General features: G+C 41.4%; 1 protein-coding gene across 1 annotated transcript in view; it reads left to right on the top strand.

The window, feature by feature from the left end:
- LOC126013659 (contactin-4) overlaps window positions 1-22,771 on the top strand; it is a 669,197-nt gene that overhangs the window by 433,424 nt on the left and 213,002 nt on the right. Inside the window, exon 5 of the mRNA XM_049776827.1 lies at window positions 11,871-12,046. Within this exon, the coding sequence (XP_049632784.1) occupies window positions 11,871-12,046 (176 nt within the window). The remainder of the gene's footprint in view (window positions 1-11,870; window positions 12,047-22,771) is intronic.

The following is a 22,771-nucleotide window of genomic DNA, read 5'->3' on the forward strand; positions in this document are numbered from 1 at the left end:
ATCATTTTCTGGGGCAGTAGCTTGTTGGTCAGAGTTTGCTCCCTGTGCTGTGCCCAGGGATTTCTCTTTGTAGTGTTTGGAGACCATATATGGTGCCAGGGATCAGCCTCATGTTAGAAACATTCCTGAACCTCTCCAACCCTGCCCTGATAGTTCCTAATGTCTTCTTCTTAAGAGCACAATATCTTAAAATGCATCAGTATATTGGCAGTGATATCCTATATATTCCAACACAGATGAATAAGAAGGCTGGGAACCCAAGGAGAATCTCAGATATGAAGAGCAGATATAACAGTGAAGAATGCAAGTTAGGCTCAGGGTCAGAGACCAACCTGGACTGAGGGAGAAGAGCAAAGAAATTTGCATGAGAACATCCCAGAGCTCAGCAGACACCTTGGCTGTGTAGTTATAGACAGCACCAGGAACTTGCTTCACCAAGACAGAAAAGCCCCTATAAACTGTGGGGCCAGGAGTGTGGAGTGCAGGTGAGAACCAGTTGTAGAGTCAGCAAAAGGCAGGATGGAAATGAGGGCCTTATTCGGAGGTAGTGCCAAGGCTGTGCAAGAGATTGAGCTCCATGCCTGGCTGCCAGAGGGTACAGGAAGGCCTCAGGCAAGAGGCAGTGGTAAGATTTAAAGATGAACCTCAGTGTGGCCCCAGAGTGAGCAAATATCTGTCTGCAGATTTAGGAAGTCCTATAAATTCCAAGTCGTACAAATAGAAATAAAAATTCTCAGGCAGAATGATGACAGTGAAGCAGCAGACACTGAGCCGTAAAAATTCTCTGGGTTGTGAAGCAGAGAGAAACTGCCAGCCCCCAGCGGGTATCTCCCAGCAGTGGCAAAGGCAAGAAAGAGAATAGAGTCTTCATATAGCACGAGAGATTAACTGCCAGCTTTAGCTAGAACAGAATATTTTGTAGAAAGAAGAACAAATTAAATCTGTTCTCAGGCAGTTAGAGACACGGAGATTTGACTCCACAGACTCTGTAAAAGACAATTCTAAAAGGCCTACTTTAAGCAGAATGAAAATGATCCCAATAGAATATGTGATATTCATGAACAAATGATAAGGAAAGCAAGCAACAGAGATGAGTATTTTCACATAAAATTGATGGCACAAAACAAAAAATATGAAAAGCACTGTCAGGAGATGAAAAAAATTAAAATTTGTAACAGAACACAAATTTTATAAACAGAAAATAGATATGCTACAAATTGCATTTTTCATCTGGTTAAATATTTTTAAAAGGCACTTATCTTGCAAACCCTAGTTTTATCTCCATCTCTTGGCACCATATATGGTCCCCAAGAATCTATAGGAGTGATTCCTAAGCACAGAGCTAGGAGTAAGACCTAAATACCAGTAGGTAGAGCTCCTTAAAAAAATTGGGATAAAAAAAACGGGGCCCCTGCCTCATGGCTAACACAAAGAGTTGCCCAAGCTTACAGAGCTATGTGTGGCAAGGTCACAGCACCAGGACCTGTCTTCTAGCCCAGGGTCATATTATAAAGGACTGTTGCTTTCATCAATAAAAGAGAAGTATATTTGGCAAAAGCTGGCTCCCTGTGTGTGACACCAGGCGGGGAAAATCCGCGAAAGTACACCGGCCCAGTGGGGCTCAGCTGTGAAAGACTGTGAGTGTGACCTGTCTATGTCTGTCTACTGTCCTCTTGCGTGAAACTCTTGCGAGTGGGGCAAAAAGAGGCTCAGAGGAGCACGGCAGCTCCGCTTCGCTACACGGCCGTGCACTCTTTCTAAGGAAAGAACTCCATTGCAACAAGAAGGAAAAATCACACTAAGAACGGCGCTATATCACAGAAGCAAACATTTCTCTCTGGACTGTCTTCTCTGTTGCATGCTCGGGCCTAAGATTTGTCCCAGTGTGAGGCTTCATCCACGGAGGACTCCCCTCCCTTAGAGGCAAGTCAGCCCATCCAGAAAGGGAGGAGCCAGAGGAGTGTGCTGCCTACATCATATAGACAATGAATACCACTACAACACGTAGAAAAACCCACAATACAAGTGTGACAATGGGGAAACAACGCAGGCCAGCATCAGACATAGAGAATGAAGATGACAATTCTGAGGACCAGATAATGACTGAACAACTAATCAACCTCTCAGATAAGGACTTTAGACTAGCAATATGGAAGGTGCTCAACAGACTCCAAGAAACCATGGATCGAGTTGAACAGAACACTAATAAGAACCAAGAAAATATGAAGGCAGAAATGACAAAACTCCAAACTGAAATAACATGTCAACTAACAGGACTGAAAAAGTCAGTAAACGAAGTGAATGACAAAATGGATAAGCTCTGGGACAGGGTATCAGAAGCTGAGAATAGACTTGGTGCTGTGGAAGATGAGATACATAACAATTCCATACAGCAGGAGAGATTGGACAAAAAACTTAAAGCAAATGAGCAGACAATAAAAAAATTAGTCAAAGAATGGGAACAGACGAAAATAGAAGTCTATGATAAGATCAACAGAAACAACTTAAGAATCATTGGAGTCCCAGAGACCCAGGAAGAAAATTTCCAGGAAGAATCAATGGTCAAGAACATCATTAAAGAGAAACTTCCAGAGCTAAAGAATATATGTGATCAAATCCTGCATGCCCGAAGAGTACCAACCAAAAGAGACCCCAGAAAAACCACCCCAAGACACATCCTAGTCACAATGACAAATCCCACAGATAGAGACAGAATTCTGAAAACAGCAAGATCAAAAGGGGAAATCATGTTCAAGCAAGCTTCCCTGAGATTTACAGCAGACCTGTCACCAGAAACGCTCAATGCCAGAAAGCAGTGGTGGGATATTGTGACAAGACTGAATGAAATGAATGCTTCACCCAGAATACTATACCCAGCAAAACTCACTTTCCGGTTTGATGGAAGAATACATGGTTTCACAGACAAAAAACAGCTCAGAAACTTCACAGACACAAAACCAGTCTTAAGAGAAAAACTGAAAGACCTAATCTAAGACAAGACTACCCAAAAGACACACCAAATTTTGAAATAAAGATGGCGTTAAATCCCAGGACAATTCTTTCTCTCAACGTCAATGGACTAAATGCACCAGTTAAGAGACACAGAGTGGCTAAATGGATCAAAAAAACTCAATCCAACCTTCTGCTGCCTACAAGAAACGCACCTGAATAGTCAGAACAAACATAGACTCAAAATAAAAGGCTGGAGAAAAGTTATCCAAGCAAACAACACCCATAAAAAAGCTGGAGTGGCCATACTAATATCAGATAATGCAAACTTTATACTCAGGAAGGTTGTAAGGGACAAAGACGGACATTTTATATTAATCAAGGGGTACGTAGAGCAGGAAGAATTCACTCTCCTAAACATATATGCACCGAATGAGGGGCCAGCAAAATATTTAATACAACTGTTGACAAATCTGAAAAATAATATCAACAACAACACAATAATTGTGGGGGACCTTAACACGGCTTTGTCAACACTGGACAGGTCAACCAGACTGAAACCCAACAAGAATATACTAGACCTGAGGAGAGAAATGGAAGAAAGAGGCCTAGTCGATATATATAGGACTCTCCATCCCCAGAAACCTGGATACACATTCTTCTCCAATGTACTTGGGACATTCTCCAGGATAGACTACATGCTGGCACATAAAACATACCTCCATAAGATCAAGAGGATAGAAATTTTGCAGACTACCTTCGCTGACCACAAGGCTCTGAAATTATTTGTGAACTCCAAAGGACTCAGAAGAAACACTTTAACACCTGGAAGTTAAACAGCCTCATGCTCAATAACCAGTGGTCCGAGATGAAATCAAGGAGGAAATCAAAAGGTTCCTGGAAACAAATGACAATAAAGACACAAACTCTCAGAACTTATGGGACACAGCAAAAGCAGTACTGAGAGGAAAATTTATAGCTTTGCAAGCACACATCAGGAAGGAAGAAGGAGCTTACCTGAGTAGCTTAATGACACAGCTAATAGAACTAGAAAATGCTCAACAAAAGGACCCAAGAATAGGAAGACAGAAGGAAATAACAAAGCTGAGAGCAGAAATCAACGAAGTGGAAACTCAAAAAACAATCCGAAAGATCAACGAAAGCAGAAGTTGGTTCTTTGAAAAAATAAACAAGATTGATAGACCACTGGGCAAACCTAACAAAGAAAGAGAGAGAGAGAAATTTGATAACTCGTATCAGGAATGAAAAAGGAGAGATCACTACTGATATGACAGAGATTCAAAGGGTAATCAGAAACTACTTTGAAAAACTCTACGCCACTAAAAATGAGAACCTGGAAGAAATGGATAAATTCTTGGACTCTTATAATCTTCCACGGTTGAAGGAAGAGGGATGTAGCATATGTAAACACCCCCATCACCATTGATGAAATTAAAACAGTAATCAAATGTCTGCCGAAAAACAAAAGCCCAGGTCCAGATGGATTCACTAATGAATTCTATCAAACTTTCCAAGAGGAACTACTGCCAATCTTGGCAAGACTCTTTCATGAAATTGAACAAACAGAAACACTTCCAAATAGCTTTTATGAAGCCAACATCACCTTGATACCTAAACCAGACAGAGACGCTACCAAAAAAGAAAATTACAGACCAATATCACTGATGAATGCAGATGCAAAGATCCTCAACAAAATCCTGGCAAATAGGATTCAATGCCTCGTTAAGAAGATCATCCACTACGATCAAGTAGGTTTCATCCAGGAATGCAAGGCTGGTTTAACATCCGTAAATCTATCAACATAATACACAACATCAATAACAAGAAAAATAAAAAACCACATGATCATATCAATAGATGCAGAGAAAGCATTTGATAAGGTCCAACACCATTCTTGATCAAAACTCTCAGCAAGATGGGAATGGAGGGAACCTTTCTCAATATAGTGAAGGCCATCTACCACAAGCCAGTGGGCAAATATTATCCTCAATGGAGAAAAACTGAAAGCCTTCCCTCTAAATTCTGGCACAAGACAAGGCTGTCCTCTCTCACCACTCCTATTCAACATAGCACTGGAAGTGCTTGCTATAGCGATTAGGCAAGAAAAGGATATCAAGGGAATCCAGATAGGAAAGGAAGAAGTCAAGCTCTCACTGTTTGCAGATGACATGATACTCTACTTAGAAAACCCTAAAGACTCTATCAAAAGCTTCTAGAAACAATAGACTCATATAGCAAGGTGGCAGGCTACAAAAATTAACACACAAAAATCAATGGGCCTTTCTATATACCAATAGTAATAAGGATGAAATGGACATTAAGGAAAACAACCCCATTCACAATAGTACCACACACAAACTCAAATATCTTGGAATCAACTTGACTAAATATGTGAAGGACCTATACAAAGAGAAAACTATAAAACTCTGCTCCAAGAAATAAGAGAGGGACACACGGAAATGGAAACACATACCCTGCTCATGGATTGGCAGGATTAACATCATCAAAATGTCAATACTCCCCAAGGCATTATACAGATTTAATGCCATCCCTCTAAAGATACCCATGACATTCTTCAAAGAAGTGGATCAGACACTTTTGAAATTCATTTGGAACAATAAACACCCTCGAATAGCTAAAGCAATCATTGGGAAAAGAATATGGGAGGAATTACTTTTCCCAACTTTAAACTGTACTACAAAGCAACAATTATCAAAACAGCATGGTATTGGAATAAGGATAGGTCCTCAGATCAGTGGAATAGGCTTGAATACTCAGAAAATGTTCCCCAGAAGATACAACCATCTAATTTTTGATAAAGGAGCAGGAAATCCCTAAATGGAGCAGGGAAAGCCTCTTCAACAAGTGGTGTTGGCACAATTGGATAGCCACTTGCAAAAAATTAAACTTAGACCCCCAGCTAACATCATGTACAAAGGTAAAATCCAAATGGATTAAAGACCTCGATATCAGCCCCAAAACCATAAGATATATAGAAACAGCACATAGGCAAAACACTCCAGGACATTACAGGCATCTTCAAGGAGGAAACTGCACTCTCCAAGCAAGTGAAAGCAGAGATTAACAGATGGGAATATATTAAGCTGAGAAGCTTCTGCACCTCAAAGGAAATAGTGGTCCAGGATACAAGAGCCACCCCACTGAGTGGGAAAACTATTCACCCAATACCCATCAGATAAGGGCTAATCTCCAAAATATACAAGGCACTGACAGAACTTTACAAGAAAATAACATCTAACCCCATCAAAAAATGGGGAGAAGAAATGAACAGACACTTTGACAAAGAAGAAATACGCATGGCCAAAAGACACATGAAAAAATGTTCCACATCACTAATCATCAGGGAGATGCAAATCAAACACAACGATGAGATACCACCTTCTACACCCCAGAGAATGGCACACATCACAAAGAATGAGAATAAACAGTGTTGGCGGGATGTGAGAGAAAGGAACTCTTATCCACTGGCTGGTGGGAATGCCTGTCTAGTTCAACCTTTATGGAAAGCGATATGGAGATTCCTCCAAAAACTGGAAATCGAGCTCCCATAACGATCCAGCTATAACCACTCCTAGGAATATACCTAGGAACACTAAAAATACAATACAAAAACCCCTTCCTTACACCTATATTCATTGCAGCTCTATTTACCATAGCAAGACTCTGGAAACAACCAATGATGCCCTTCAACAGACGAATGGCTAAAGAAACTGTGGTACATATACACAATGGAATATTATGCAGCTGTCAGGAGAGATGAAGTCATGAAATATTTCTATACATGGATTTACATGGAATCTATTATGGCTGAGTGAAATAAGTCAGAGAGAGAGAGAAAAACGCAGAATGGTTCTCACTCATCTATGGGTTTTAAGAAAAATGAAAGACACCCTTTGTAATAATAATTTTCAGACACAAAAGAGAAAAGAGCTGGAAGTTCCAGCTCACCTCAGGAAGCTCACCACAAGAGTGATGAGTTTAGTTAGAGAAATAACTACATTTTTGAAACTGTCCTAAAATTGAGAATGTATGAGGGAAATGTAGAGCCTGTTTAGGGTACAGGCGGGGGTTGGGGGGGGGAGGAGGGAGATTTGGGACTTGGGTGATGGGAATGTTGCACTGGTGATGGGTGGTGTTCCTTTTATGACTGAAACCCAAACACAATCATGTATGTAATCAAGGTGTTTAAATAAAAAAAAAAAAAAAAGAAAAAAAAAAAAAAGAGAAGTATATTTGGTGGAAGTATCATTTGGTGGAAGAAAATAGCTCTCAAAAATGGTGGAAAAACCACAAATCATATTAAGTTGATTCTTTAAAGTCAAGAACTTACGATCATGAGACTATATTGAGTAATTGCACGTGCCCTATCAAAAAATGCTATTACTCGTAAGGAATTAGTACCAAAATACATAAAGAATTTTCACAAATCAAAAAGTAAACAAGGAATTCCATGGGAGCATGATTGGGTAGGTAGTGCTATGAGAAAACAAAATATCTAGGAAATATAAAACATTCTGTGCCAATGATGAGCAGAAATACTTGAGTCCAAATAAATGATTCACTGCCTTTATGACAGAATACAGGAGATTAAATGCTACTTCTGAGGAGGGCACCCAATGTCAGAGGCATCCCAGTTCAGGGTGCTCTGGTGAGTAAAGTAGCAGGCGAGAGATGGGGGAGAAGAGAGAGAGAGAGAGAGAGAGAGGGGGGGGGGGGGGGGGGGGGGGGGGAGGGGGGGAGGGGGGGGGGGGGGGGGAGGGGGGGGGAGAGAGGGGGGGGAGAGAGGGGAGAGAGAGAGAGGGGAGAGAGAGAGAGAGCATCTGAGTCCAAACCTTTGAAGTTCAGAGATAGGCAAGATAGAGCAGTTGGTTGTTGAAGGACAAACACTTGATAGAATCAGCAAGAAAAGGCAAGGGAACAATGAAGCCAAGAACTAGAAATGATAGCTGACCTTTGAGAGGAAATTGTTGGAATCAGAGTGATATAGGACACCGTGGAAATAAGAAAACGCTTTTCGTAGACCTTGATTGCCTCTAAATTATTTGATTTTCATGTGCTTTATACACACCCACTTGGAACTGAGCACTATCAGAAGAGCAGAAATGACTTTGCAATCTCAAATGTTCATTCATTCATTTATCCATCCATCTATTCACTTATTCACCCAGCACAGTCCTCATCAACCACTGCAGTATTTTCAACAATAGAATCCTTAGTGCCTTTAGTTGGTCCCAGAATTACTCAGGTTGAGAATCACAATTTCCACAAGAACTCCAGCTGTGTCTTGAACTTGGGATAATAATTTTAAATTTTTGAAACTAGGTCCCCATAGGATAAGTATTAAACCTACTGATCTTTGGATAAACTGCCAGAGAACCAGAGGCAGAACAAAGGAGGGAAGCTCGCATGTCCCCTGAGACATGCCTAGGGACAAGCCTGCTTACACATGTCCAGATTATTGGGCTAGGGGACATTCCTGATGTCTGGGCAGCCTAGCCTGTTCCACTGAGCACATTGAGTATAGAGATAAGTGTGTAGGGCAACTAGGACTAAGCCTGCATGGAATAAAGATGAAAGTGCTGATTTGTCCAGTGGCCTGGGTAAGAACACCCACCTGGCAGAATCACTTAAGCCACAGGCTCATGGTCCTGGGGAATAAAGGAAGCTGTAATACAAAACAGAGAAGTTTTCTCTGTACTGTACATCCCTAGAAGGCTCCATAAAGCATTTCTCCCCAGCCAGTGCCCCTTGTAGTACCCATGGGTATCTAGATCTGGGCTTAGGGTAGTAGGGACACCCAGCACTATCCTGAGGGGTACAAACAGCTCAAAGACTTCACCACCACCCAGCAGAAAGGCGTTTTCTACACAGTAATGACTGAATACAAGAGGCTCTGGGTGCTCCCAGGACCATGTCTAGTGGCCCAGCTGAGCTGGCCTGCACTGGTGTGAGCCATACTCAAAAAGCAAATTTTGCAGCCAAATTTAGCAAGTAACTGCTATTATTTTGCCCAAAACAGTTCCCTTTAATTAACATGGCTTCTGCAACCTGTGATTTCCTAGAAGGAGGCCCTTGCTCTATTTGTTAAAAACAACCCTTTGGAACAAAAAACCTATTATGTTTTAAAGATTGTGGAGAAAGTTTGTCAGAAAAATTACAATAAAAACTTGCAGATGACTTAGCTTCTTATTTGTGCTTTGGATAATTTCTCTGGAACATAAAATGGGTGCCTGGCTCATGCATCTACCTTTTGTGCAGGGAGAACAGGAGAATGAAGGATTTGGCATTTTTCAGCTTTTTTTTTTTTTCAGCTGAACTTTATCAGCCTTAAGGAGACTTTGAGCAGAGCAAGTGATAAGAATTCAAGGAGCTGCTCAGTGGGGATTGGAGCATTAGCTCTCACCCCACACTCCCCAGCTGACCTCTCTTCTCAGACTTGCTTCTCTCCAAGGAGCTTTTTCTTTTCATTGTTTCCTGCCCCTCAATTTTGAAAGGATTGACCCAGACCCAGAAAAATGTCAGAAGTTTTGACTTGCACTGATATTCAAGTTCTCCCCGAGGATGTGGGGCTTCCCTTTCTGCACTCCGCTCCACTTTCAAGACAGGAGAAAAGTTCTTGGGTTCACTGGGGCCTCTATGCACAAACTCAAGAGCAGACAAAGTTCCAATTCAGAGAGGGTCTCCTCTTCTTTCAAGCAAAGCTATTATTGTAAAGAAAAAAAGAAAGGATGGTACCCCCACAAAGATCCCTAAAGCAGGGGCTGCCAGAGTATCAGGGTCACATTGGGAGAATTAGCTGCCCTCTGCAGAGAAAAGCTCTATGAGACTCCCATGCAGCTCCATTTTGCTTTGAATCTTTGACACCATCACTCATAGGTGCCCAATGAGCTTCTCCATCTTACCATCACATAAAAGATTCCTCTACACATGGAAAATAAAGTGTGAATATATCAGCAATGTGCCACGTGCCAGGTGGAGTAGTCCTCAGGAATTTGGGTGCAGCCCGTATGCAGATGAACAGCAACTGTGTCAGGATAAAACTGGGGCTGGGCTTCCTGATAGAGTCAACTGCAATTCATTACCATCATAAGATCAGGCTCTTCCTTCTGCTTTCTTGAATGAAAACCCGCATCAGTACCACAGAACTTATGCTGGGCAGACTCGCGGGCCGAGACTGAGGTGCTCTCCTCATGTTTCCACTGTTCCAAAACCACCCACCAACCAAGTCTCTTCCCTCAGCCCCACATGTCAAGCACAAAATACTGTATTTTTCTCTTGGAGTTCTGAGGTGTATCATATTAAATTGCTCGACTGTCATTTGAGGTTGAAAATTATGGCTAAGACATGATCAGCCTGACTCCAAATGAGAAATGGCCAGGGCAAGTGTCCTCTGATGACAGCCCTGCTGGGCGAGAAGCAGCAATTCCCTTTTTATTGCTAATTACTTTCTGGTTTGAGTCAGAACTCAGAGTTACTGTCAAGCTGAGACACTTGTCAGTTGCTAATGCCGGCTTCTTACCCAAGCTGCTCAGTGGCATGGGCGGGGTTGAGAGTGGGGAGGCTCAGGGCTCTTCCCATCCACGTATCCCCACTTCACCTCGCTAAATGTTCACATTCCCAGCACAGGATGCCACAGACCCACAGCTGTGTGGTATGGGGGAAGCTCTGGCCTTGGAAGATATCCAGCCAGATCCCACAGAAAAGTGAGGACAGACTCCTAATGCACTGGCATCCACAAAGCCCACAGTGACCCCTTTGGTCATGGGAGAATAGAAGCAGCTGAGGCCAAATACATGGAGCTGAACTCCCACGGGATACAGAGTGTACTGTGATGTGGCATAGAGGGGCATACTGAGCTTTGTGGAGGTCTACTGTATGTGGGCCTAGTAGGGATCCATCTGAAGGAAGCAGTGGTTGACTCGCTCTGTTCCTGTGCTACTTCCTGTCGGTCTGTGTGCCTCAGTTTTTCTTCCTCAGAGGTGTCTCCCTGACACCTCTGCTCTTTCTATTCCTTGAGATTCTAATATTTGCAGGGGTGTCATGGGATGGGGAGTAAATTGAAGCCATAGTCATTGACTCTATCCTCCTTCCAAAGTCCCGAAATGTTTAGATGCCGCTCTGAAAACAGTTTTGGTTCCAACAATTTGAACTGTTATTAATTGAAGAAAAAGAAAAAAAAGAACCTTGTTGCAACAACTTTGCTGTTTAATGGTGGATCTGAGACACAGATGATCTAAGTGTGGGAACAAGTACACTATGAACTCTGCCTGCCTTGGGACTAATGGCCAGAGTGCACTGAGGATGGTGGCTGGCAGTCTGTGTGCAGAGGCTGAGAAGCTCAGAAGCTCAGAAGTGCCTGGGTTCAGCCAGGGTGGGAGTGCGGTAGGGGGGAATCAATTTACACCCCTTCTTGGCAGTCATCTAGTTCAGCCCCAGGAAAGATCCTATCAAAGCAGCTTGCTGTAATTTCTTCAAATACACAGCAATCTTCCCCAAAGTGGTGTCTTCTGTCAGCTCTGTGCTCCCATTTAAAGAGAGGCTTCAAAACAGGAAAAGGACTTTTATGGAAAGACCCTATTTGATCAGAGCTAGGTGACCAAGATACTATGGGAGGTATTAAGGTGCCCGGAGCACCATTGACAGCCACAAGCAGCAGGTAGGTGTTAATATCCTCCTTTCCTGCCAATAACCTCCCTGGTCCTCTCCAAGCATTCAGATAACCAGAGCAAGCACTTCTTTTTTCTTTGTTTTGTTTTTAACTATGGTTAACAAAAAAAAATCACCAGTGATATTTTATGCTATATATAGTATTTTTTATATATCTTAGGGAATTCAGAAATATTGATCAATGTTATAAGGCTGGCATTTTTACATTCTAGGTGGAAGTTAAATGGGACAGATGTTGACATTGGCATGGATTTCCGCTACAGCATTGTTGAAGGCAACTTATTGATCAATAATCCCAATAAAACCCAAGATACTGGAACATACCAGTGCATAGCAACAAACTCGTTTGGAACGATTGTTAGCAGAGAAGCAAATCTTCAGTTTGCGTGTAAGTAGCAATTATGTGGTGCTACAAATGTTATTTTGGGCTTCTACATGACCTTACTGATCAGACTTTAATATCTGTTGCTTTTGAAAAAAATGAAACAAATTGAATATGCTTTTCTTTACCCCTTTTTTATGTTTGGGAGGTGTCTTGTTTGGAGGGTAAATTGGGACCGTGAGGGGACACTGGACATTTGCTGAGACTGTGGAAACAAAGTACGTGATAGTGGGGCACCATGGCACGCAGGTATTACAAACTCCAGTTCACATACGCACACAAAATCCTACCCAACAAAAATGTGATAGAGGGTGTATCAGCCAGTGGCCCATCTTCCCCTAACTAAATAGTGAAGATGCTAGTTGCTTTGCCCATATAGCTCACAAATTAAAAAATAAAAAATAAAAGCCTTGTTATTCAGTCAATCCTTTTATTCTCTCTTTTTTTTTCTCATTTGATATAAAGGTAGAAAATTTGAAAACAGTTACTGTAGTGAGAAAATATAGACAAAGTGTTACTTTTATATTATACCTTTACATTTCAAAAAAAAATTACATAGCTTAGAACAACTAGGTAATATGTGTTCTTTAGTGTGTCACAGAAGGTCAGGCTTAAGAAGAGCACTTGAAGAGATAACCTAGACAGAGGCCGGAGCAATGAGTGTTCTCTCTTCGAGAACAGAGACCCTTGAGGGCAGGACCAGCACCAGTGGAAACCAGTTCATCCACTGCCTTCTTAGCAAAGGTTTCATAATTACAAAGTCTGTTGAAAACACTGTAGAATTTTGTCACTAACAAAATCTTCTCTGGAGACTTAAAAGCAAAGGCTCTGAAAGTTGGTATTTTAGCATTTCCTTCAGGTGGCATTTTGATTCATGGGGCAATGTCTCATCCAAGTACCAGGTATTAATAGGAGTAGGAATTGTCTTACATGTAAATGTTTTCATGAAAGTCTTTTGAATACTCTTAGGTGGGTAGAATTATTGGAGTGCAATATGTCTGATTGACTGCTAAGAATCTCACTGTTTATTTCTTCTCTGTCTAATGGAGCCAGTGTTTCTACTAAATCTCTAGAAATGGATCCTGTTTAGTTTGCTTTAGAAAAAAAAGCCACTGAATCATGGATTCCCAGGAAAGAGAAATTTTCTATTTTCACCTCTTCAGCTTTCTGGTTTGATAAAATAGAAAATGTTTTAAAAAGGAAATATAGCCACAGTTGAGCAGGGGAGGGGCAAGAAAAGAAATATTTGGGACCAGAGTGATAGTACAGCAGGTTAGGGTCTTTGCCTTGCCAGTAGTCATCCTGGGTGTAATCCCTAGCACCACATAATCCCTAGCACTCCCACCAGGAGTGATCCCTAAGCACAGAGCCAAGAATAAACCCTGAGTACTGCAGGACATGATCCATAATCAAAAATGGAGAGAGATAGACAGACAGACAGACAGACAGACAGACAGACAGACAGACAGACAGACAGACAGAGAGGAGAGAGAGATTGGCAGCACATGTCAGCACATTGCCAACCCTTCGTTTTTCTAACCTACAGTCTTTTGAAAATAACTAAACCACTCTTTCATTGTTATGTGAAAGTCCCAATATTTGAACTATGGGAAGCCTAATAGTGAACCCCAATCTGGGACTGATGTGGACACATTGATGCCACTCGTAGCAAAAGTTTGGCTTCTCACAGCTCCTCCCAGTTTTCAGACTGAGCTGCTCTGAGAACCAGCATGAGCTTCTCTCTGCCCCATACCCCACACATGTGCTACTTCACCTGCCCTAGGCCTTCCATTGACCTGGCTCAAGGTCCCTCACATGAAAAGTGTTTCAGAGCAAGCTCCCCTGTCCATGGCAGAGTGCTCTGATGATGAAAACACAAACCAATACCAAGTCTCTACTTTGACAAGAATTAAGTCAAAATGCTTCCCTATGATTCTGAGTAAGCATCAAATATGTGAAAATAAAACCAGGATCATTTTCTCGGAGTTCTATCTAAAAGCCTTTTCTTGACGATATGTTTCATTATGTTAATTCATCTGTCCTTGGTGCCACTATAGAATATACCAAGGACTGCAATATTCCTTCCTGTAAACTCTTATTTGATGCAAAGAACAAAGAGATCCATTTTTCAAAGCCCCAACTCATAATGTAACTGTATTTTAAAAATTCAGTGATGTGAAACCAAGGATTGATTTTTTCCATGCATTTCTGTTCATACAGAACTGCTCAAACATGATCTTTTTCCCCCCTTTTTTGGGGGAGAGGGCGGGGTTTGGAGCCACATCTAGTGGTGCTCAGGTCTCCTGGCTCTGTATTCAGAAATCGATTCTGGCAGGCTCAGGGAACCAACTTTATGGGATGCCAGGGAATGAACCTGGGTCAGTCCTGGGCCAACTGCATGCAAGGCAAATGCCCTATGTGCTGTGCTATCATCCCAGCCCTTTCAAATATGGTCTCTTTTTTAAATTTAAATTCAGATAATTGTATTTGTTCCTATTAAATTCTCCTTCTGAGTCATCCTTTGCTCCATCCAGAGCAATTTTTAATTTTTTTTATATCTTTATTTAAACACTGCGATTACAAACATGATTGTAGTTAGGTTTCAGTCACAGAAAGAACACCCCTCTTCACCAGTGCAACATTCCTCCCACCAATGCACCCCATCTCCCTCCACCCACAGCCCCTGCAATTTTTAAAATTTTTAAAAATATTTTGTTACATAACCTATTGATCAATCCTCAAGCTCAGTATCAGCAGAAAATTTGATGAGCACAGTTGCACTAAAATCATTGTGACCAGTAGGAGCAAATCTAGAAGAGGCAGTAAACCAGCCAGCAGAGAAAGTTCACTGAGATGCAAGTGAATTGGCAGATCAATAAGCTCTATACATACCTGTTCGGTTAGCAATAAGCTTGCTCAAACATTAGAATTGTACACTTTTGTTTTTTAAGTTATGAGACCTCTCAGCCAGTACCTTTCTTGAGGGGATGTGCTGGGCACCCCATCTGTGCCCACTCACCACCAGCCTCCTTGTCTGCCTGACATGGTCTTTGGCCATATGATGAGACTGCCTGAGAAATCTTTGAAGCACAATGATTAGATCATTCACTTTACTGATTTATGCTTTCCCCTACCCATGGAGTAAATTCATTACCATAGGTTCACTCTTAATTTCGGGAAAACAACAAATGGCCTCTTGTGTCTGAACTGAATATACTTGTTCCTCTGCTCACTGTGCTTTTCTCTGAGTCCCTAGTGCTCATATCTTATTGCTCTCTAGCCTCTATTCTACATGCATGTTCCTCCCATTAGGGGATGAGTCAGGTGGAAATAATCTTGCATTTTAGATTTCTTTCCTTTCTCGCTGTTTAAAACAACCTTGACTATCCTTACTTTCGAGAGTATAGAGCATATTGTATGTATGAACATAAAGTCATTATCTTATTAACCATCTTAGCTGGGGTTCAACTAAGAGGCCTAAATGAAGATCTCTTAGTTCTGATATATACATCAAACACAAAAACACCCCCCTCCCCAAATCCAAAGTTGTTGCCTTTATTCAAAAAGCATTTCTACTTGGTTAGTCTAAATTGCTTTTCTTCAGTTATGTAAAAGGCAGCAGGCAGTTGATATCTTTTGAGTATTGCTGAAAATTTTCTTTTGCCCAAGCATTTCCATAGTCATTGGAAAAGAAAAGTTGGAATTTGGCCATCCATCCTTACAGTATTATAATATTCACAGGAAAATATTATGATTTTATGGCTGAACTGGTATAAATGTCTCCAAGTTTAAGTCTTATAAGAATGAAATTGTAGGGGCCGGGCGGTGGCGCTAAAGGTAAGGTGCCTGCCTTGCCTGCGCTAGCCTTGGACGGACCGCGGTTCGATCCCTCGGTGTCCCATATGGTCCCCCAAGCCAGGAGCAACTTCTGAGCACATAGCCAGGAGTAACCCCTGAGTGTTACCGGGTGTGGCCCAAAAACCAAAAAAAAAAAAAAAAAAGAAAAAAAAAGGATGAAATTGTAGGTTAGCTCACTGGATTGTACCTTGTATTTTACCCAGTTACTGTGTGGTAGGTAGGGCCCAGCTCCACTTCAGAGGGCCCTCTTCTGCTCTAGACAAACACTGACTTCTCTGCAGGCCTCTTACACCTGCATCTTGAGCCCCATTTCCAAATCTCATCTAAACCCCCCACCCTTTTATCACTTAGACACTCTGATCATGCAGACAGTATTACACCTGCTCTGTTTTATTTATTTTAGAACCACACCTGGCAGTGTTTAGGGGCTATTCTTGGCTCCAGGCTCAGGGGATACTTGGAGACCATATGTAATTGCAAGGACCAACCCAGACTTGAGTATGTAAAAGGCAAGTGCCCTAGTGCCATAACCTTTTAATTATCCCATTGAACCCTATTATAACTTTTTTGAAATTTTTACTTTAGGAACTGTGGGTTTGCAAAACTATTATTAAGTAGAGTTTATTCATAAAATACCCCACCACCACATCCTCCATTAGAGTGTCAGCTTTCTTCCACTTTTGTCCCAGTGTCCCCTAATACTACCCTCAAATCTCCTGGAATAACCTTCTTGCTAAAGACCAAATCTTAATTTCTATTGCCTCTGGACATTTGTTATTCCCCTATTGTGTTTCTTTATAACCCAGGAGGAGAGAAATCATTCTGTGTCTGTCTTTCTTTTTCTGGTTGACTTCACTCAATGAGATACTCTTCTCATAGCAGCACATTTCCTGGTTTTCTCTTTTCTTACTACCAAGTAGTAATGAAGTAGTATTAGTAATAGTAGTAGTGATGAAGTAGTATTCCTCTATATACCCTATTTCCCTAAAAATAAGACAATGTCTAATATTAATTTTTGCTCCCAAAGATGTACTAGGTCTTATTTTCAGGGGATGTCTTATTTTTCCATGAAGAAGAATACAGTATACATTTATTAAATGAAAATAAAGAAAATTTATTACCTGTATATGGTACAGGTAGTTGTCAACACAAACCAGACAAACTGTAAATCCTACAGATGCCAGTCAGGGCAACCCTAGGAACCAGTTTACGGTAAATTAATTTTCATTCTGAGACAGAGCCAAAGGGGACCTTATTTATCTGGGGATGCCTTATATTTCACCCAGGGGAAAAGTAGGTCTATTTTCAGAGGATGTCTTATTGTGGGGGAAACATGGTACATACCAAAGTCTCTTCATCCAGTCTTTTCTTCTTGGACACTGGGATTGGTTTTGAATATTGGCTATTATGGATAGAATGGCATGGATGCAGGAACACAAGCCCTATATTTATGATTTGCTTTACTGTAAAAGTTCCACTTGCCATTATCCAACCCTGGATGAACAGGTCTGAAGCTGGGGCACCACAAAAATTAAAAAAAAAAAAAAAAAAAAAAAAAGGCAGCCTTAAAGGATAAAAGCCTGGGTCAGAGCCCTGACCTCTATTCACATCCAGGGGAAGGGCAGACCTAGTTAACAGACAAAAGTCTCTATCATGCTAATCAAGCCTAGGTGGGTCTATTACATCTCAAAAGGGTTTAGTAAAGAGAAAAGAAAACTAGGGCAAAGTCTGTTTTTCGTAAATCAGGGTGTGAGCTCTCTGTGTTTGGCTACACTTGACCACATGATTCCATGCTGCTTTTATAGAATGTGATAATCTGTTGAATTTAAAGGTGAATGACTTCACATAGATAAAATTCCAATGGAGAACTACTTTACCTCTTACCAGTCAGGCTCTCAGGCTCTGGTCTTCCTCTGATGATATAGTGGGAACCTATAGCTTCTTCAACAGGTTGTGTTTCCAGGCTGGAACATGGGGCCCGGCTTCTTCACCTCTCTCCTCTAAAGACTACAGCTAAGTAGTGTCTCTGTTGTCACTGAACTTTCCCAGAAGCAGCCCGCCCAAGTCCCTTATCCACCTACTCCTTATCAACAATACTGGGCAAGACTACTAATGTGATTAAAATTCTAGAGTTTTTAGCCCCTGAGCACTACTGGGTGTGGCCCAATACTCCAGTAAACAGATAAATAAACAAAATTCAAGGGCTGACCCACTGTGTGGCAGGCTGGTTGAATCATGATTAACAAGGTTGACCATGATGCATGAGGAGGATTCAACCTTGCTGTATGCACAACTTCCTGAGGAAGCAGTTGTGAACTGGAAAAATTTAGACTAGATGAAATACTTTTCTCCTTCTTTCCCCCTGCTTCTCTTTTCTCCTCATAAGAGGAATAAAGGAGATTTATTCAGAGCTGAGGCCTAATGTGGGGGAACCACAGTGAGCAGAGTGGATGGTCAGCCCCTCATCAATCTCATTCCCTTGGCTGTCAGCAGCTGCCTTTTTTCACTTCATTTTCTTACTTCAAATGGCCTGCCCACTATACTATCTCTCCAGCCGCCTTCAACTTCTTTATTTTAGTTGTGTAAAAATTATACTGGTGAACCACTTCTGGGTGGTCCCTTCATTGATAAAACTTCTCATGGTCACCACCAGTCTTGCCTTAGTTATGATCTTAGCTCCTTCTAATAGTTGTGTTTACATGGGTTATGGCATAGTCATCCAGGTGAGAGGAACTTTATTATTTATAGAGTTAAGCATCCTCATGGCTGGCCCTTAAACCTGCTCTCTTCCTACTAAGTTTTGCGAGCAACTAATGTGTAAGTTACCAGAACCATGACCATGGCAAGGGAGCAGGGAAGCCCAGGTCTGGCCTCATGGACTTTTAACTAGGCAGAATGCTAAAAGGCAAATTTGTGTTACTCAGCAATAAGAAATTGATGGATTGCTGGAAGAAATGATTTGTGGACAATTTGATCAATTAAAACTTCATCAACTAAAAAACATTTAGATGGCAAATCTGAAACACTTATCCAGGCACTGCCTTGGTCTTCAACAAAAGTAGACTGTTCATTTGAGAAATTGGAAAAAATCTACCTCATTCACATATATCTGAAGTCTTATTTTGGGGAGATACTTGGTGTCACTGGTAATTCTAGAATATTGTGGTGGCTATTGGTATTGCTGAAAACTTGAGGATGTGAACTGGTTAATGTATGATCGACCAAATGACTCTGAATGATGTGGGCACTGGTGAGCCTTGAATTAAGGGAAAACCAAATCATAATGTCCTTTGTTGTATGTTTTCTGTCCTTTCTGTAAAGCCTGCTCTTATGTAAAGGATGAGTTAGTTATGACCATAAGCTCATTAGGTGTATCTGCCATTCCATCCCTTAAAGTTCGAGTCTATAGGACTGACCATGGGTAGTTTGTGACTCAAACCTGTGATTTCCAAAAGTTTTTATTTTTGCAGTAATTGTACCTCTTTGGGCCTGGGGTCTCTCTCAGTAATACCCAGCCTGTATTGGCCTAATGGATCAGTGCTCAGGTATGGACATGTAGTTGAGCTTGTTTGTGCTCAGTAGCCAGCAAGAGAGCCCAGTACTCAGAATGCTAATGACTGGATTCTTTCCTCAGGCTCTGCCTCCTATGGGTGGTCCAAGTCTTCTCTTGGCAGGAGATCCTGGCCCTACCCCTATGATCTGATGGTGGGGGTAGTATAGAATTCTTTGCTGGCTCTGCCCTCTCTGTGGACTTATTTGCTTCTGAGTCGCCCTTGACCTGCCATCTGGACCCTTCTGTCTCTTGAAAGGATGCAAACGAGCTATGGAGTCCTATAAAGTGTCTTATCTCAACCACAGAAACAGCCATGGTATTTCACAAGATACTTACAGTGACACCCTCTTCAATAGTGGATGCACCCCCACTGTCCAGGCCACTCCCCACTGCAGACCACCTTTCTTGCTCTTTCCAGTGGCCTTTCCTGAGAACACACACAATAACAGGGCTGCTGGCTGAAGTGGATATGGTACAGCAATTTAGTAACCTCACTCCACATGGCCATTGGGTGAGTCTGTTCTGAATGCAGCAGGACTTGGCTCAGAGCAAGTGTCCCATACTTGACTTGCATGGAAATATAAGGGGCTTTTTTGTATGTTTGTGCACATTTATGTCTCTGTATGTGCATGAATATGTGTTAGTAAATATCTATCTACATGTATCTTTATGTCTGTTTCTGTATGCATGCCTGTGGATCTGTGACATGTGTCTGTGTGCACATGTGTGTTGCCATGTCTGTGTCTCTGCATAGACATGCTGCATAGACATCTGTGTATGCATATGTATGAAGATATGTATGCACTCTTGTGTCTCTTTATATGTCTCATGCATGTGTACATGTGAAAATACCTATGTGCTCCTATCTGTGATTTGTGTATACACATTTATGTCTGTGTCTGTGTGTACACATCTCTGTATGAGCATGTATATGTGCACATCTGTGTGTGTCTCCACATGCTTGTGCTAGCACATGTGTGTGCCTGTGCATTTCTATATATTTCACAAACTGCATTATTCTAGTCTAGTGGATACATTCCAGAGATAAAATTTACTAACTGCTGTTAGGATCTCCTTGAGGAACTGTGGGTGGCAATGTGCCTGATGTGAGTTTCTAGGGCACATGCTAATTATGATCAAAGTAATCATTTCCCCCAGCACTGACACTGTTCTATTTCATTAGCACCTGTGAGGTTCATTTCTCATAGCTGATCCCCTCATCATTTCAGCCCTCTGCGATCAGTCCCTCCACTGACTTCTTCAAATGATTATTAAGTTCACAGTGAAGCCCATTCTTAGTAGCCCACCTTTATTTTCAAAGAGATGGAGTGTGGGGTTGACAGAGAGATGCCTCTACTTCTAAGCTCAGTGGTTCCTCCCCTCCATCTGGCAGCAGCAGAAGGCAGAGGTGAGTGGGAGGGCTGACCTGGTAGTCGGTGCAGAGCTGGACCCCTGGGCAGAGTCTGAGCTCAGCTGAACTCCCTTGGCTTTACAGAGTCCACATTCCTTTTCCCTGAGCTGAGAAGTGCTGTATTGACCTTTGTAAGTGCAGAGGTGCCCTCTACCCCTGCAATAAAGAAATAATTAAGAATAGTGTTTTATCTTTTAGAAACTATATCAATCAAAATGTATTACAGCCTGTTCAGCTGTTTAGGAGCTCCCCTGCTGTAGTAGGGGCAGGCGTGTAGTTGATTGACTGTGTGTTCACAATGATTTGTGACAGATGTGATATATCATTTCACTGTTCCTAGAGCCTTCTTGACACCCTGATCCTCAGTCTACAACCCGACTTGCTCATAGATATTCCTCTTCCTCTCAACCTATCCTGGCCACCAATCCTCTCTCAGTCTGGATACATCACTCATTCTGAACAATTCAGATTAGTGGCATCTCACAGTCAGGAGCCTTGGTCATTTAATTGGCTGAAGCTCAAGTTGGGTGTAAAATGTTCAGTGCAAAATGAAATTCAGTTCAAAATGAACTGCAGTTCATTGCTTTTATGGTTCAGTATGGAAATAAGCATGATTTGGCCATCAATCACTGTTGAACATTTGGGCCTTTTCTACTTTTTTGATGATTCTGAATAAGTCTTCTGCGAACCTTCTTCCTCAGAGTTTCAATGTGAACTTACATGCTTTACGTCTTTAGAATATTTATCCAGAAAATAGAATGACTAGGTGAAGTAACAAGTCTGTCTTTAACATTTTGTGCAAGTAGCGAACAGTTTTCCAAGCTGGCAGTGTCTTGTTGAAATCCACAGTGTATAGCATTACCACCACCTTGCTGGCCTTTGAAAATGTAACCATTGTAGTAGGTGTGAAGTGTTATCAGCTGTGGTGGGGAGAGCATTTCCCTGATGACTCCTGTCTTACAACTGTGAGCAGCATATTTGGAGAGTCTGTTCACACCTATTGCCTTCTTAGCATTGTGTTGTTTGCTTTCCCAGTGTAAATTTCTTAGTAAATTTCTGAAATAAGCCTCTTATCAGAGAAATAATTGGGAAAAATTTCCTCCCACTCTCTAGGTTGTCTTTTCACTTTCTTGATTATGGCATTGAAAATCAAAAAATTTGTATTCTTAAAATGCAACATTTTGTTGCATTTACTTTGGTGTCAGGTCTAAGCTTCAAAATGAAAATTATATTCCTCTTTCCTACTAAGTGTTTTACAGATCTAATTATTAAATGTTGGACACATGTTGCTGGGTACATGGTACCTGAGCACATGTGGCCCATAGCTCTACTCTTAAGATAGACTTTCATGCTTTCATGCTGGGTTATGTACTGGAACTCTCTGCCTTTAGAGAAACCATCATTACCCTCTCTTTTTCTTATCCTCCCCAAAACTTCCTAATAAAACCCTGTTTTATTTATTGCCTGTGATTTAGATTTCATTTTTGATATGTTGCTATTGGGACCCAATTTTCATATTATTCTCTTGTATTCCATTCTTTTGGGCATTCTTTTGGGCAGGGACCTAGAAACAATAGTGACAAAGATTGTTCCTTTTTTTCTTTTCTTTTCTTTTTTTTTAAAGATAGTTCCTTCTATATTGCATGATCTTCATTCTCACCAAGAATTAGTCATCACAGACTAAAGATTGATTTTAGAGATTTATATAGTCTAGTCCTTTGATCCATATATCTCCTTAGGCTTTCACCATATACATGGATTCCTAGAGCTTTAGATAACATTTTGAAACTGAGTGTGCATTAATAGCATCTTCAGATCTAAGAAGTTTGTCTCTCTCTCTGCTCTCTCTCTCTCTCTCTCTCTCTCACACACACACACACACACACACACACACACACACACACACACA

Source organism: Suncus etruscus, chromosome 7 (genome assembly GCF_024139225.1).
Source record: "Suncus etruscus isolate mSunEtr1 chromosome 7, mSunEtr1.pri.cur, whole genome shotgun sequence".
Taxonomy (NCBI): domain Eukaryota; kingdom Metazoa; phylum Chordata; class Mammalia; order Eulipotyphla; family Soricidae; genus Suncus; species Suncus etruscus.